This window comes from Malania oleifera, chromosome 13, assembly GCF_029873635.1.
Source record: "Malania oleifera isolate guangnan ecotype guangnan chromosome 13, ASM2987363v1, whole genome shotgun sequence".
In the NCBI taxonomy this organism is placed as follows: domain Eukaryota; kingdom Viridiplantae; phylum Streptophyta; class Magnoliopsida; order Santalales; family Ximeniaceae; genus Malania; species Malania oleifera.
In genome coordinates, this window is record NC_080429.1 from 68,175,507 (window position 1) to 68,191,650 (window position 16,144).

Consider the following 16,144-nt stretch of genomic DNA (forward strand, 5'->3'; position numbering starts at 1 on the left):
TATACTCATTTGGCAAAGTCCTGTTTAAAATGAGCAGATCCATCCACGCACCTGTGCCAAATAAAACATTCTTACAATACACTTGATACCAGTATGTTCACAACATTACATTAACGAGAATATATACATTAACCATATCAAATAGTATACTAATTTCGGCAGAGTCTGTTTAAAAATTGAGCAGATCCATCCACGCACCTGTGCCAAATAAAAATTCTTCGAAATAACACTTGAACAGTATGTTCACAACATTACATTCAGAGAATCGTATACATAAAAAATTCAAAATAGTATACTAATTTGGAAGAGTCTGTTTAAACATTGAGCATATCATCCACGCACCTGTGCAAATAAAACTTCTTCCAATACGTTGATACCAGTATGTTCACAAAACATTACATTCACGAGAATCGTATACATTAACCGATTAAAATTAGTATACTAATGTCGGCAGGAGTCCTGTTTAAAAAATTGGAGCATATCCATCCACGCACCAGGGCAAATAAAAACATTTTCCCAAATAGGTGATACAGTGTGTTCAAACGTTACATTCATCGGATTGTATACATGAACATATCAAATTAGTACACTAAATTATGCCTGCTCGCACTTTACATATGCCTGCTTATAGATTCAGAATTAAGTAAATTACATTATGTACAAATGATACTCCAAAAATTCATTATGTACAAAAATGATACTCCAAACAAGTTGAATAAAGAAGAAATGGAATTCTATACAAATAGATGCTGTACAAAATAAAGTCATTACTAAATACATTATGCCCAAATGAATAATGAATAAAGACATATGTTACAAAGAAGCGTAAACATAAATCGGATGTACAAAATCAATTCTTGAACTAATTAACAAATGCTATATCGGGGCTAATCGGTACCGCATGGAGGTCGTCTCGGTGTCGGGGTGGCTGCCGTCTGTGTCTGCCACCACCTGGCTCTCCTCCGCGTTTGGCGTCCGGTCACGTCGAGCGGGCTCATGTCTGTCGTCTCGCCATACGTACTGGATAATCCCTCTCTAGGTGAAGCCGAAGGGGAGCTATGTCGTATGAGTCCTCTGAACGAGTCCGGCTGGCAAGCCGGGTGGTTCCACCTCATCCGCATCGAGAGGATGGTCAGTTAAAGTACGACACGACTGCGTTTGAGGCAGAGTAGATCGATATTCCGCGGTCTACTGGAGGGTCCGCAAAATAAGCAAGCGGACGGCCCAAAACACATATCCTCAGTACAATGGGTGGTGAGAAGGTCGGACTCATGGACGGGCTGGAGGTAGATGCGAGACCACCTCGGACTGGAGCTGCCGACCCACCATCGTGGAGCCGGAGTCCGGCGTGGGGTAGGGATCACGTCGCCCGTCCCTCGTAGACAATGTCAAACCAACTCTCGCTAATCGACTCAAACAGGGTCTGATGATAGCGACTCGACCTGGTGTAAACGTCGCCTTGCATCATACGAAAATAGTGTTTAAAACATTGACTAATAATCATCCCCGGTAACAAATTAGGTATACATTTGAGTAAGAGTACGAGGCTCATGTAGACCGCGCAGTCCTATCTAACCAAAGCGACGTGTGAATCGACCTGTTACACGCGTAATATGGGGAGCCTCGGACGCATCGGGCCATCTGCACGGATCCCTCGCAAGTAGTCGGCCCTATGTACCACAATTACTCACGTACATGGCGTGCCCGCTACCCCGATCTGTGTTCCCCCGACTGCGCACCATCAATCTCGTGCAAGTCCTCCCCACGTACATCGACCCCGAGGTACAGAAGCGAACGGGAATGCCTCGTCGAAAGCCAAACGGCGGCATCACTCGGTCTGGGAGATGCCACTCGACAATATGGAAAACTATGAGTGGCACTCGGGCAACCAGAGGTCCGACCCAACTGCATAACAAGGTGGTAGGTACGGCAACAATGTCATCCGTGTAGGGCGCCCTACGAACTGCGCGTAGAATGTATTGTAGTAAATTCAGACGTGGGACTGGAAGATATGAAAAATCTGAAATAGCACTAAATACACATAACGGAGACTACCTCGTGGCTTCCCGGTTGCAGTCAAGATTGAATCTGTTACCAGGGGCAGTGTGTGTTGCGCAAACACTTAGGCGCCAACAAACTGATCCATCCACCTGTACACAATAGAACGTAGTTAGCAAGGTCTAAACCAGACTACTACTACAACTGAAGCAAATTATTTTAAGTTGAGACTCACTTCCACCTCCCTGTTACTAACCTTCCACGCGAGTGGAGCGGGTCAATCGGTCGTCCGATCTCATCCCTATGAACAAGACGTCGGACACAGCGGCGCGTAGGAGCTAACGACGTGAAGTCTTCCCACGCCCAAAACCTACAATAAGCGGAGGGCTCCTCGATCTGTGAGTGCGACACGGTTAGCGGCGTGGCACGGAACATCCACGGTACAAGCCAAGCTAAAGTCACAGACCCCAAACTATAAGGCGTAACTGCTCGCTCCGCGAGCAGTGGAAGGAACATCAAGTGTGCGTAACTCCCCGATAGGTCGCAGAACAGCGTCCACATATCAATTGAGCTGTGGGCACGTGCGTGGGACAGCTATAGTCTGTATATCAGCATCAGCCGGAATGGCCGAAACATCTCCCCCTCTAGAAACCGCGTGGCAGGTGTCCCCGGGGCCCGAGCCCGCTAGTATCCATGCGGGTGGTGCGGGCGCGGAACAATAGACGCCGCCTAGCAACCGGTGTTGCGCGCTGCGTCTCGTGGCGGCCGTTGCCCCGGAGCGGACGAGCCGCCGCGGGTAGTTCTCTGGGGCTCGGCGAGCCCCGCCCGGTTTCGCGGCATATCCACCCGGGCCTCAAGGTCCCCCCCAAAACACTCCGTGCCTACGACACGCCGGGGCGAGCGAGTGGCAGGTTAGCAGGCTGCTCCCCACGGCCAGCCCTGCCCGCACGGCGGGGAACCCTCCGACGTTGACTAGCAGGGACGGGGACCCAGGAGGCTCACTGGGCTTTCTGGTTGCTGTTATCTGAACCCCCTCGTTACCCAGCGCGCCCGGTGCTCTCGCGGGCCTTAGGCCGGTCCATCCTCGACCTGCCGCCCACTCCCACCCTTCGTCCGAGCCCCCCGACCCCGGCTTTTTGGTATGCGGCTGACGGCTCACAGGCAGAGCGCGAGCCCGTCAGGACGGGGGTGGAGGCTTCTGTCTGGGGGCCGAGGGCGGGGCGTGCGCCCTGGGAATACTCCTGGAGGGGGTCACTCGCGGGCCCGAAGGAAGGCTAGATCGACGCGGATTTCTCACCACCTACCCCGAGGCTGGGAATCGACTCGGGGTGAGGCGCCCCTTCTCGTTAGCCCGGGCGGGGACGCCAGACGAGGAAATGGCGCGGTGCCCCTCTTTCTGGACGCGGGGGTGGCACCGGTGATCCCCCGTTTCCTCTCTCCTGGCGATCCTGGTGGCACCGTGAGCTCTGCCGAGGTGTCGGCACCGGGCGGCGCCGGCGGGCTGTTCCGTCGGTGCCCGGGGGCGAGTCGGACCGGGGGCGGGGGGGGTGTCAGGGTGGGGGGCGGGCGGGGGGGAGGGTGGGGGTTGAATGCGAATGAGGGCACTAACAAGCCACTGTCTGGGCCACACTCCTAACAATCTCTCGCACAGCGGCGAAGTCCTCCCCCCTGACCGACGCCTCCATCCTGTACCGGTCCAGCTGTACGACCAGTGACGGGCAACATAATCGGTAGCCCGAAAACAACACGCGACATCCGTAATGTGATAGTCGCCTCCCGTGCGGCAAGTGGAAAAGTGGTGTCTCTGGCCTCCATCGGAGACCAACGCGGTCACAAGATGTCATCCAAACTGGGATATGGCCAATCTGATATACCCATAAAAACCCGGATCACGTATCCAATCAATAATGCGAGGGTCTGGCAGCCTATCCTATACTGTACGCTTCCGACTGCCCCATCGGCAATATAAGAGTCAGCATGCGAATCGGTCCACGCCCGACTGGACCGGTGCCGATCGCCCATAACACAGTTACAGTAGTACGGACGCCCTGGATCGATCGGCAAACAAAGCCAGAATATTGAAAGCTTAACATAGAAAGCATACAGAATTGAGTATCTGGCCCCGGTGCTTTGTTGGTGGAAACGAACAAAAATCTCAAGGGTTATCATATATGTGTACAAATGAAAACGTATCACCAAGTTTCATCTGACATAAACTATTCTCGATTGATGGACACAGGACTCGATGCTCAGAGACAATTGAGCATGGAGCATCGCGTGTTCACCGAGAAAAATTAAAGCGGTCTGAGGATTTAACGTTTGCGAAAACCCCAAATTTTCATAAGGAATTAGCAGGTGAAAAACTTGTAGTCAAGCGAGAGTAAGAAGTACGACAATCCCGGATCACCTATAAGGTATAGGTCAGTTGCTGAGGTCCAGCTGCATCCCCAGGTTGGGTCCTTCTCGGACTTTGTGAGGTTATGTCCTTCTTGACGGCATATGCTTACACGTGATTTGATTTTTCGACCTTCACGAGCATAATCTGTTATGTATACGTGCGCTCCTAGGCCGAACTTTAGTATAGAGTATGCAGGATTGACCTTGCAAGTTTTGGCACTGAGCAAGTTGGCCAATATGCTCATGCATATTGGATAAAATTCTGCAGATATGTTGGTAGTTGCTCGGCACAGTGCTCCAAATTGATCAACAAACTGGACTAACATTTAGTGTGTCCTCCGCACAGCTGCAAGAAGGTGCGAGCAGGATAGTGTAAAGATTGCCACTTCCTGCAGGAGCATTAGCGCCTCTGATGCTAAAGTTTGGACATGTTTCCGGTATGGGGTCCTCGCTGCGCGGTCGTGATGACTAAAAGTACCCCTAATCGGTTGAACCGTGTGGACTCATGTCCGGTCGCCTTCAGCTTCCTTCTTCCATCGCTAGCAATATATGCGGAGTTAAGTATTTCCTCCCAGATATTGCGTGCTACGAGGCAGACTCACGCGGCTATTAAAGTAATGGGCAACGCGAAAAATGTTAGTTGCCACCGCGAGCCGTAATGGGAAGGGCTACGTGCGCCTTTTAGGACGGCGTTGAAAAATTCGACCAGGGTTGGGGGTCATGTTTCATACCTCTTTACACCGTCGTGGCACTGAGTCCACATATGAGGAGGGATCTGATCGAAGAACGACTTGACTGGGCTCCCACCCTCGTCGAATATTCCTCTCCATCCAGGTGTCAACTTTTTCTCACATGATGCTCCCTTCGGCTCCTAGCCATTCTCTTCATATGCCACTCCCACTTTCGTATTAAAGTTGCTTACGACATGTCGAAGGCAAAATCGGTGGTGCGCCGTGGTGGTTGACAATCAGGATTGTGACTGCCACCGCAGCGATAATCCCTGGATGTCGATATGATATGAGGCAAATGTCGTCCTATCGGTAATCAAACGCAACGAACCACAGAAACCAATTCCAGTGTCGAGGTTTTACTATTGCCACCAATAGCGAATGCAAGGGAAATATTGCCTATTTGCACGGGGCACGTCGCAATAAGGAGTTTGGCCAGGTACTTACCGTACAAAAAGTGTGTCCCGTCCACAAATATAACGGGAGGGCAGTGACGAAAAACCCTGAATAGATGCATGCAAATGACCAAAATACGGATACGGAAGGTTGAGCTGTAGGCTACCTGGAATCGGAGTTGACCTCCACCTAAACCTGTAGTCCAGGTTGTATGCGCGCACTGCTTCCATCATTAGGTAACGTTTTCATCCGATTTCTCCCAATCACCGAAAGACTGGGCTATTGCCTTCGTTTGCTCAACCAAACCCTCTTATAAGATATTGAATACACCGAATCGACGATCAATGAAACTCCTTCAATGTAAGCGATCGACGCCGAAGCATCTCACCCTGATAATTTCACTATCTCCCCAGTCAATAAGGGACGACGTGATTTGGTTATGGTCTGCGATATAAGTCATTCAGACACGTATCGCGGACCACTATTTGGGTGAGTTCGAAAAAAACGGTGTATTCATCCGATACATGGCATGCAATTCCATGTGCAACGTGGTCCTTTACACCTAGCAACCCACAACTCAGGAGTAGATCGCACCAGTGGGAAGCATGGTGGGTTGCGAGTGTGATATATTCGCAACTGCGGCGATCAACTGATCCTTCGAACCGAAGAGCATACCCTTATCAATTCAGAGGATTCTTACCAACGATGACGCGTATGGGAAGCTCATCGACTGTAGTTAAATCTGACAGCAGCTAGGTCAATATGACCATACTAGAAAGCGCGCGATAATTGCGGTCAAACGTTGCGTCGTCCGCTTGTCATGGTGAGAGTAGTTCACATCATCGGGGACATCATTTACCCTTCACACATTTACTGTCGTGAATGTGTTAGTCTTCAATATGAACATCATGTAATGTTTCATTGCCCCGTCCAATGCGTCGTCGCAATGGCAAACAACGATGCTGGTACCGCACTCGGGACATCTTCGCAAAACCTCCCTGCGGAAACATTGAGGAAAAGGTTGCTTAGGTACTCCGACGGTTGGAATGACGATCCCGGATATTCATTAAAAGTCGACCGTGGACGTAGCACGAACCTCCCCACCAACATCGACCTGATGTGTTTGTTCGGTGTCTTCACCGACTTCACCCAATTGCTCCGCGGGCTCATCTGGTTGCCTAACTGCAATTACACCCACTTGAGGAATAGTCTGGACATACAATTGCATCGTCAAATATGTCTCACCAACACAGTGTGCGTCCAATACAATGCGCAACCCATAATCATCTGATATCGGAACAGCCTCGTAGAACGCTGTATTATTTAACTCTCGCGCAGGGTATCTTGCGGTCACCCGCAATGCATATTGATCTGGATCAATATGCAAATATTTATATATCTTCGTATATAATTTACACTTACGGCCAATTCGAATAAGTCGAACTGGCCGACTACTATACCTAACACCATCTGTTGCGGTTATAATGTTCCCCCCTATATATAAAAATACCGTGACTGGATCACTACTTGAGCTTCCTGCCATTTGGATCGGCGATCGGGAAATAAAACAAACCTAAGCAAGACAAAATTGTATGTATAAGTGATGTGTAAATGAGACGAAATAACTATAAACCAAATAGATGTATACAAATTCTAATGAATGAATGAACTTAGAGTTTGGACCTAACTTTCCCACCAAGAAAATAAATAGATGAATTCAGTGTCTATGAATAAACAACATGAATATGTTTTGATTTTCCCCATATGACATATTCTTCAGATTTTCCCAAAATTGTAATTCAACTTAGAATCCAAAGAACTACGAAATGGTGCTCTTAAGAGTATTTTTTTCCAAAGTGGTACTTCGTACTCTGACTCATTATGGGTTGGGTTGCCACTTAATTTGAAGTTCAATTTTGTTAAGTAGCCTTTTGAGGTTTCATTGCTAATCCAAACACCCATACTCAAAGGAGTTGAAGGGATCTTTTGGAAAAATGTTACTTAGAACGCATAACATCCCGATTCATGAAATGGGAATGGGATTGTCTTATGGCAAGTGCTTTAAAATGTGAACACTGCATTTATATCGATATATTGGTGAAAAATACATAAATTCGGGGAGGAAAAAACTCATTACTACTCTCCTTTAATAATGTGACCTTTTAGCTATCATCTCTACAGTGTTCCCAGTCAGCGTCATCGACGGTGACTAGTTGAGGCCGATTTCGCCCTCGTACCGTTGGATCTTTAATGGTGCTCTGTCGACTGTGGCCTCCTCAGGCACCCCACACCCTAGGATGTTATACATATGGGGCTTTTTTCATGGAATTTTTTATTTTAATTTGATCCCTAAGGAACCGCATTTTTTAGAACTACTGCACCTACCAAATAACTCGGGTAATCCAACTAATTGTCTTCTGCTACTTCAGGATTCTAATGATGGTCAGCTGTTCAAGCACCTTTCTTTTTTGGCAGTTTATGTGCAGTGTAGGAGTTGCCTCTATTTTAATATTCGTTAAAGTCATTGTTCTATTACATAGGATGGACTAATGACAGAGGATGGGTGAGATAACCTTTCATAGCTAGAGCTGTGATTCTGTGAACATTGCCTCTGTGTATGTGATTTTGGGTGAATTAGAATTGAGTAGATTGTTGGAAACCAAGTAGTAGGCTTGTCAGTATTGGTGAACAAAATATAACAGAAATTTAGGCTATGAGCTTGGAGAACTAAGAAAACTCTTCACTCGAAGAGAACTTGTCAAACCTTGCCCACATGATCATCTTAGTCTAGGAGAGGGAGAACTCATTGATGTCCAGACAGCAATTCACATTATAGCTGGATTCTTGAGTAGGCAGACAAAGAGGTAATAAATTTTATTTTATTTTCATAGCCTACACACATTCCCAAAGCAACATTTTTTTCATAGCCTACACACACACATACATATATATAAGTATGGAAAAAATCCCACCCAAAATACTAGTGTCAAAAACAAATTTTAACATTCTTCTCGAGATGGGTTAAAATTGGAGTCTCATGTATGAGAGAGAGATTATTGGAATTATTGTGAAAGGTACTAATAATCAATTATTAAGTATTTGGAAAGATTTATCCTATGAGTTAGTTTTTGAAATTGAGAAGGCGTAACATCCAACAATATAAGTAGCGAGATTTGCTTCAGATTAACCTCGCCCGTTCTTCCTCCTTTCTTGCGCGAACAGAGTACCTGTTGCAGAAGCCGAGCAGGTGACCGTTGAAGGGAGCCAGAGCAGGTGACCGTTGCAGGCTTTATCAAATCGAAAATTAGGGCCAGCACAGCACAATGATTCATATATATAGGGCCAGCACAGCACATCCAGCACAGCACAATGTTCACAATGCTCTGGCTCCCTTCAACGGTCACCTGCTCGGCTTCTGCAACAGGTACTCTGTTCGCGCAAGAAAGGAGGAAGAACGGGCGAGGTTAATCTGAAGCAAATCTCGCTACTTATATTGTTGGATGTTACGCCTTCTCAATTTCAAAAACTAACTCATAGGATAAATCTTTCCAAATACTTAATAATTGATTATTAGTACCTTTCACAATAATTCCAATAATCTCTCTCTCATACATGAGACTCCAATTTTAACCCATCTCGAGAAGAATGTTAAAATTTGTTTTTGACACTAGTATTTTGGGTGGGATTTTTTCCATACTTATATATATGTATGTGTGTGTGTAGGCTATGAAAAAAATGTTGCTTTGGGAATGTGTGTAGGCTATGAAAATAAAATAAAATTTATTACCTCTTTGTCTGCCTACTCAAGAATCCAGCTATAATGTGAATTGCTGTCTGGACATCAATGAGTTCTCCCTCTCCTAGACTAAGATGATCATGTGGGCAAGGTTTGACAAGTTCTCTTCGAGTGAAGAGTTTTCTTAGTTCTCCAAGCTCATAGCCTAAATTTCTGTTATATTTTGTTCACCAATACTGACAAGCCTACTACTTGGTTTCCAACAATCTACTCAATTCTAATTCACCCAAAATCACATACACAGAGGCAATGTTCACAGAATCACAGCTCTAGCTATGAAAGGTTATCTCACCCATCCTCTGTCATTAGTCCATCCTATGTAATAGAACAATGACTTTAACGAATATTAAAATAGAGGCAACTCCTACACTGCACATAAACTGCCAAAAAAGAAAGGTGCTTGAACAGCTGACCATCATTAGAATCCTGAAGTAGCAGAAGACAATTAGTTGGATTACCCGAGTTATTTGGTAGGTGCAGTAGTTCTAAAAAATGCGGTTCCTTAGGGATCAAATTAAAATAAAAAATTCCATGAAAAAAGCCCCATATGTATAACATCCTAGGGTGTGGGGTGCCTGAGGAGGCCACAGTCGACAGAGCACCATTAAAGATCCAACGGTACGAGGGCGAAATCGGCCTCAACTAGTCACCGTCGATGACGCTGACTGGGAACACTGTAGAGATGATAGCTAAAAGGTCACATTATTAAAGGAGAGTAGTAATGAGTTTTTTCCTCCCCGAATTTATGTATTTTTCACCAATATATCGATATAAATGCAGTGTTCACATTTTAAAGCACTTGCCATAAGACAATCTCATTCCCATTTCATGAATCGGGATGTTATGCGTTCTAAGTAACATTTTTCCAAAAGATCCCTTCAACTCCTTTGAGTATGGGTGTTTGGATTAGCAATGAATCCTCAAAAGGCTACTTAACAAAATTGAACTTCAAATTAAGTGGCAACCCAACCCATAATGAGGCAGAGTACGAAGTACCACTTTGGAAAAAATACTCTTAAGAGCACCATTTCGTAGTTCTTTGGATTCTAAGTTGAATTACAATTTTGGGAAAATCTGAAGAATATGTCATATGGGGAAAATCAATACATATTCATGTTGTTTATTCATAGACACTGAATTCATCTATTTATTTTCTTTGTGGGAAAGTTAGGTCCAAACTCTAAGTTCATTCATTCATTAGAATTTGTATACATCTATTTGGTTTATAGTTATTTCGTCTCATTTACACATCACTTATACATACAATTTTGTCTTGCTTAGGTTTGTTTTATTTCCCGATCGCCGATCCAAATGGCAGGAAGCTCAAGTAGTGATCCAGTCACGGTATTTTTATATATAGGGGGGAACATTATAACCGCAACAGATGGTGTTAGGTATAGTAGTCGGCCAGTTCGACTTATTCGAATTGGCCGTAAGTGTAAATTATATACGAAGATATATAAATATTTGCATATTGATCCAGATCAATATGCATTGCGGGTGACCGCAAGATACCCTGCGCGAGAGTTAAATAATACAGCGTTCTACGAGGCTGTTCCGATATCAGATGATTATGGGTTGCGCATTGTATTGGACGCACACTGTGTTGGTGAGACATATTTGACGATGCAATTGTATGTCCAGACTATTCCTCAAGTGGGTGTAATTGCAGTTAGGCAACCAGATGAGCCCGCGGAGCAATTGGGTGAAGTCGGTGAAGACACCGAACAAACACATCAGGTCGATGTTGGTGGGGAGGTTCGTGCTACGTCCACGGTCGATTTTAATGAATATCCGGGATCGTCATTCCAACCGTCGGAGTACGAAGCACCTGTTCCTCAGATGTTTCCGCAGGGAGGTTGCGAAGATGTCCCGAGTGCGGTACCAGCATCGTTGTTTGCCATTGCGAACGACGCATTGGACGAGGGCATGAACATTACGAATGATGTTCATATTGAAGACGAACACATGCACGAGCAGGAAATGGGTGAAGGGTTAAATGATGTCCCCGATGATGTGAACTTACCTCACCATGACACGGACGACGCAACGTTTGACACGCAATTCATCGGCGAGCTTCCGATGTATGGTCATATTGACCTAGCTGCTGCAGATTTAACTACAGTCGATGAGCTTCCCATACGCGTCACTCGTTGGGAAGAATCCTCTGAATTGAGTAAGGGGATGCTCTTCGGTTCGAAGGATCAGTTGATCGCCGCAGTGCGAATATATCACACTCGCACCCACCATGACTTCCACGTGGTGCGATCTACTCCTGAGTTGTGGGTTGCTAGGTGTAAGGACCACGATTGCACATGGAGATTGCATGCCATGTATCGGATGATACACCGTTTTTTCGAAATCACCCAATATAGTGGTCCGCATACGTGTCTGAATGAACTTATATCGCAGGACCATAACCAAATCACGTCGTCCCTTATTGCTGGGGAGATAGTGAATATGATCAGGGGAGATGCGTCGACGTCGATCGCTACATTGAAGGAGTTCATTGATCGTCGATTCGGGTATTCAATATCTTATAAGAAGGTTTGGTTGGGCAAACAGAAGGCAATAGCCCAAGTCTTCGGTGATTGGGAGAAATCGTATGAAACGTTACCGAAGTGGATGGAAGCGATGCGCGCATACAATCCTGGGACTACAGTTAGGTGGAGGTCAACTCCGATTCCAGGTAGCACTAACAGCGCAACCTTCGTATCCGTATTTTGGTCATTTGCAGCATCTATTCAGGGTTTTCGTCACTGCCCTCCCGTTATATGTGTGGACGGGACACACTTGTACGGTAAGTACAAGGGCAAACTCCTTATTGCGACGTGCCCCGATGCAAATAGGCAAATATTTCCCCTTGCATTCGCTATTGTGCAAGAGGAAAACCTCGACACATGGAATTGGTTTCTGTGTTCTTTGCGTTTGATTACCGATAGGGACGACATTTGCCTCATATCAGATCGACATCCAGGGATTATCGCTGCGGTGCAGCACAATCCTGATTGGCAACCACCACGTGCGCACCACCGATTTTGCCTTCGACATGTCGTAAGCAACTTTGATACGAAAGTGCGGAGTGTCAATATGAAGAGAATGGCTGAGCGAGCCGGAAGGGAGCATCAGGTGAGAAAATTTGACACCTGGATGGAGAGGATATTCGACGAGGGTGGAGAGCCAGTCAAGTCGTTCTTCGATCAGATCCCTCCTCATATGTGGACTCAGTGCCACGACGGTGGAAAGAGGTATGAAAACATGACCACCAACCTGGTCGAATGTTTCAACGCCGTCCTAAAAGGCGCACGTAGCCTTCCCATTACGGCTCTCGTGCAACTAACATTTTATCGCGTTGCCCATTACTTTAATAGCCGACGGGAGTCTGCTCGTAACGCAATATCTGGAGGAAATACGTTAACTCCGCATATATTGCTAGCGATGGAAAGAAGGAAGCTGAAGGCGACCGGACAATGAGTCACGACGTTCAACCGATCTAGGGGTACTTTTAGCATCACGACCGCGCAGCGAGGACCCCATAAAGGAAACAATGTCCAAACTTTGAGCATCCAGAGGCGCGAATGCTCCTGCAGGAAGTGGCAATCTTTACACTATCCCTGCTCGCACCTTCTTGCAGCTTGTGCGGAGACACGACTAAATGTGAGCCAGTTTGTTGAGCCATATTGGAGCACTGCCGAGCACTACGCAACATATGCTGCAGAATTTTATCCAATCATGCATGAGGCATATTGGCCAACTTGCTCATTGCCAAACTTGCAGGCAAATCCTGCATACGCTAGACATAAAGGTCGGCCTAGGAGCTCACGTATACATAACGAGATGGATGCTCGGGAAGGTCGAAAACAAATCACGTGTAGCATATGCCGTCAAGAAGGACATAACCGCACAAGATGTCCGAGAAGGACCCAACCTGGGGATGCAGCTGGACCTTCGCACTGACCTATAACTTATAGGTGATCCGGGATTGGCGTACTCTTACTCCTCGCGTGACGACAAGTTTTCACCTGCTAATTCCTTATGAAAAATTTGTTTCCAAACGTTAAATCCTCAGACCGCTTTAATTTCTCGGTGAACACGCGAATGCTCCATGCTCAATTTGTCTCTGAGCAATCGAGTCACTGTGTCCATCAATCGAGAATAGTTTATGTTCAGATGAAAACTTGGTGAGACATTTTCATTTGTACACATATAGGATAACCCTTGAGATTTTTGTTCGTTTCCACCATACAAAGCACCGGGGACAGATACTCAATTCTTATGCTTTCTATGTTAATGCTTTCAATATTCTGGCTTGTTTGCAGGATCGATCCAGGGCCGTCCGATACTACTGTACTGTGTATGGGCGATCGGCACCGGTCCAGTCGGGCGTGGACCGATTCGCATGCTGACGTCTTATATTGCCGAGGGGGCAGTCAGAGCGTACAGGATAGGATAGGCGCAGACCCTCGCATTATTGATTGGATACGTGACGCGGGTTTTTATGGGATATATCAGATTGGCCATATCCAGTTGGATTGACATCTTGTGACCGCGTTGGTCGAGCGATGGAGGCCAGAGACACACACTTTCCACTTGCCGCACGGGGAGGCGACTATCACATTACAGGATGTCGCGGTGTTGTTCGGGCTACCGATTAATGGGTTGCCCGTCACTGGTCGTACAGCTGGACCAGTACAGGATGGAGGCGTCGGTCAGGGGGGAGGACTTCGCCGCATGTGCGAGAGATTGTTAGGAGTGGTGCCCCTAGACAGTGAGCTTGTTAGTGCCCGCATTCGCATGCGGTTTCTAGAGGGGGAGATGTTTCGCCAGCTTCCGGCTGATGCTGATGATCAGACTATAGCGTGTCACGCACGTGCCCACATGCTGCAATTGATATGTGGGACGCTGTTCTGCGACCTATCGGGGAGTTACGCACACTTGATGTTCCTTCCACTGCTCGCGGAGCGAGCAGAGTTACGCCATTATAGTTGGGGTGCTGTGACGTTAGCTTGGCTGTACCGGGAGATGTGCCGTGCCGCGCCGCTAACGTGTCGCACTCACAGATCGGAGGAGCACTCCGCTTATTGTAGGTTTGGGCGTGGGAGAGATTCACGTCGTTAGCTCCTACGCGCCGCGGTGTCCGACGTCTTGTTCAGAGGGATGAGGACGGACGACCGATTGACCCAGCTCCACTCGCGTGGAGGTTAGTAACTCAACTGAAAATAATTTGCTTCAGTTGTAGTACGTAGTAGTGGTTAGACCTTGCTAACTAACGTTCTATTGTGTACAGGTGGAGGGATCAGTTGTTGGCGCCTAATGTTGCGCAACACACACTGCCCTGGTACAGATTCAAGCTGGACATGCACCGGGAGCACGAGGTAGTCTCCGTTATGTGTATTTAGGGCTATTTCAAGATTTGCATATATTCCAGTCCCACGTCTGACATTTACTATATGTCTACGCGCAGTTCGTATGGGCGCCCTACACGGATGACATTGTTGCCGACCTACCACCTGGTTATGCAGTTGGGTCGGACCTCTGGGTTGCCCGAGTGCCACTCATATGTTTTCATATTGTCGAGTGGCATCTCCCAGACCGAGTGATGCGCCAGTTTGGCTTTCGACGAGGCATTCCCGGTCGCTTCTGTACCTCGGGGGTCGATGTACGTGGGGAGGACTTGCACGAGATTGATGGTCGCAGTCGGGGGAACACAGATCGGGTAGCGGAGCACGCCATGTACGTGAGTATGTGGGTACATAGGCGCGACTACATTGTCGAGGGAGTCCGGGCAGATGGCCCGATGCGTCCGGAGGATCCATATTACGCGTGGTACAGGTCGATCACACGTCGCTTTGTAGATAGGACTGCGGCGGTCTACATGAGCCTCGTACGCTTACTCAAATGTATACCTAATTTGTTACCGTGATGATTAGTAGTTCAATGTTTTAAACACTATTTTCGTATGATGCAGGCTGACGTATTACACCAGGTCGAGTCGCTATCATCAGACCCTGTTGTGAGCGATTTAGCGAGAGTTGGTTTGGACATTGTCTACGAGGACGGGCGACGGATCCCTACCCCACGCCGGACGCCGGCTCCACGAGGTGGTCGAGCAGCTCCAGTACGAGGGGGTCGAGCAGCTACCTCCAGCCGTCCATCGAGTCCGACCTTCTCACCACCCATTGTACATGAGGAGTATGTGTTTGGGCCGTCCGCTGCTGATTTTGCGGGACCCTCCAGTAGACCGGCGGATTATCGATCTGACTCTGCCGCAACGCCGTCGATGTCGTACTTACTAGACGATCCTCTCGATGCGGAGGAGGTGGACGCACCCGGCTTGCCAGCTCGGACTCGTCCAGAGACTACATACGACATAGCTCCCCGTCGGCTTCACCTAGAGAGGGATTATCCAGTACGTATGGGCGGAGACGACAGACATGTAGCCCCTCGACGTGACCGGACGCCAAACGCGGAGGAGCAGCCAGGTGAGGGCAGACACAGACGGCAGCCACCCCGACACCGGAGACGACCTCCATGCGGTACCGAGTAGCCGATATATGCAGTTGTGAATTAGTTCATAATTTGATTTGTACATCAGATATATGTTTACAGCTTCATTTGTACATAATGTATTTATTCATTATTCATTTGGGCATAATGTATTTAGTAATGACTTCATTTGTACAGCATCTATTTGTATAGAATATATCATTTCTTCTTTATTTCAACTTGTTTGGAGTATCATTTGTACATAATGTAATTGTTTGGAGTATCATTTGTACATAATGTAATTTACTTAATTCTGAATCTATAGAGCAGCAATAGGTAAAGT

At 47.1% G+C, this 16,144-nt stretch overlaps 1 protein-coding gene and 1 long non-coding RNA gene across 2 annotated transcripts in view; one reads left to right on the forward strand and one right to left on the reverse strand.

Moving 5' to 3' along the window:
• Positions 1 to 16,144, reverse strand: part of LOC131146680 (uncharacterized) — a 43,667-nt gene that overhangs the window by 12,063 nt on the left and 15,460 nt on the right. The gene's annotated exons all lie outside the window — the stretch shown is intronic.
• LOC131146679 (uncharacterized) lies at positions 13,633 to 16,040 on the forward strand. The gene is made up of 4 exons (XM_058096424.1): positions 13,633 to 14,515; positions 14,603 to 14,690; positions 14,780 to 15,199; positions 15,284 to 16,040. Exons 2-4 carry the CDS (start codon positions 14,673 to 14,675, stop codon positions 15,860 to 15,862), a joined length of 1,017 nt encoding a protein of 338 aa, XP_057952407.1. The 5' UTR covers positions 13,633 to 14,515; positions 14,603 to 14,672; the 3' UTR covers positions 15,863 to 16,040.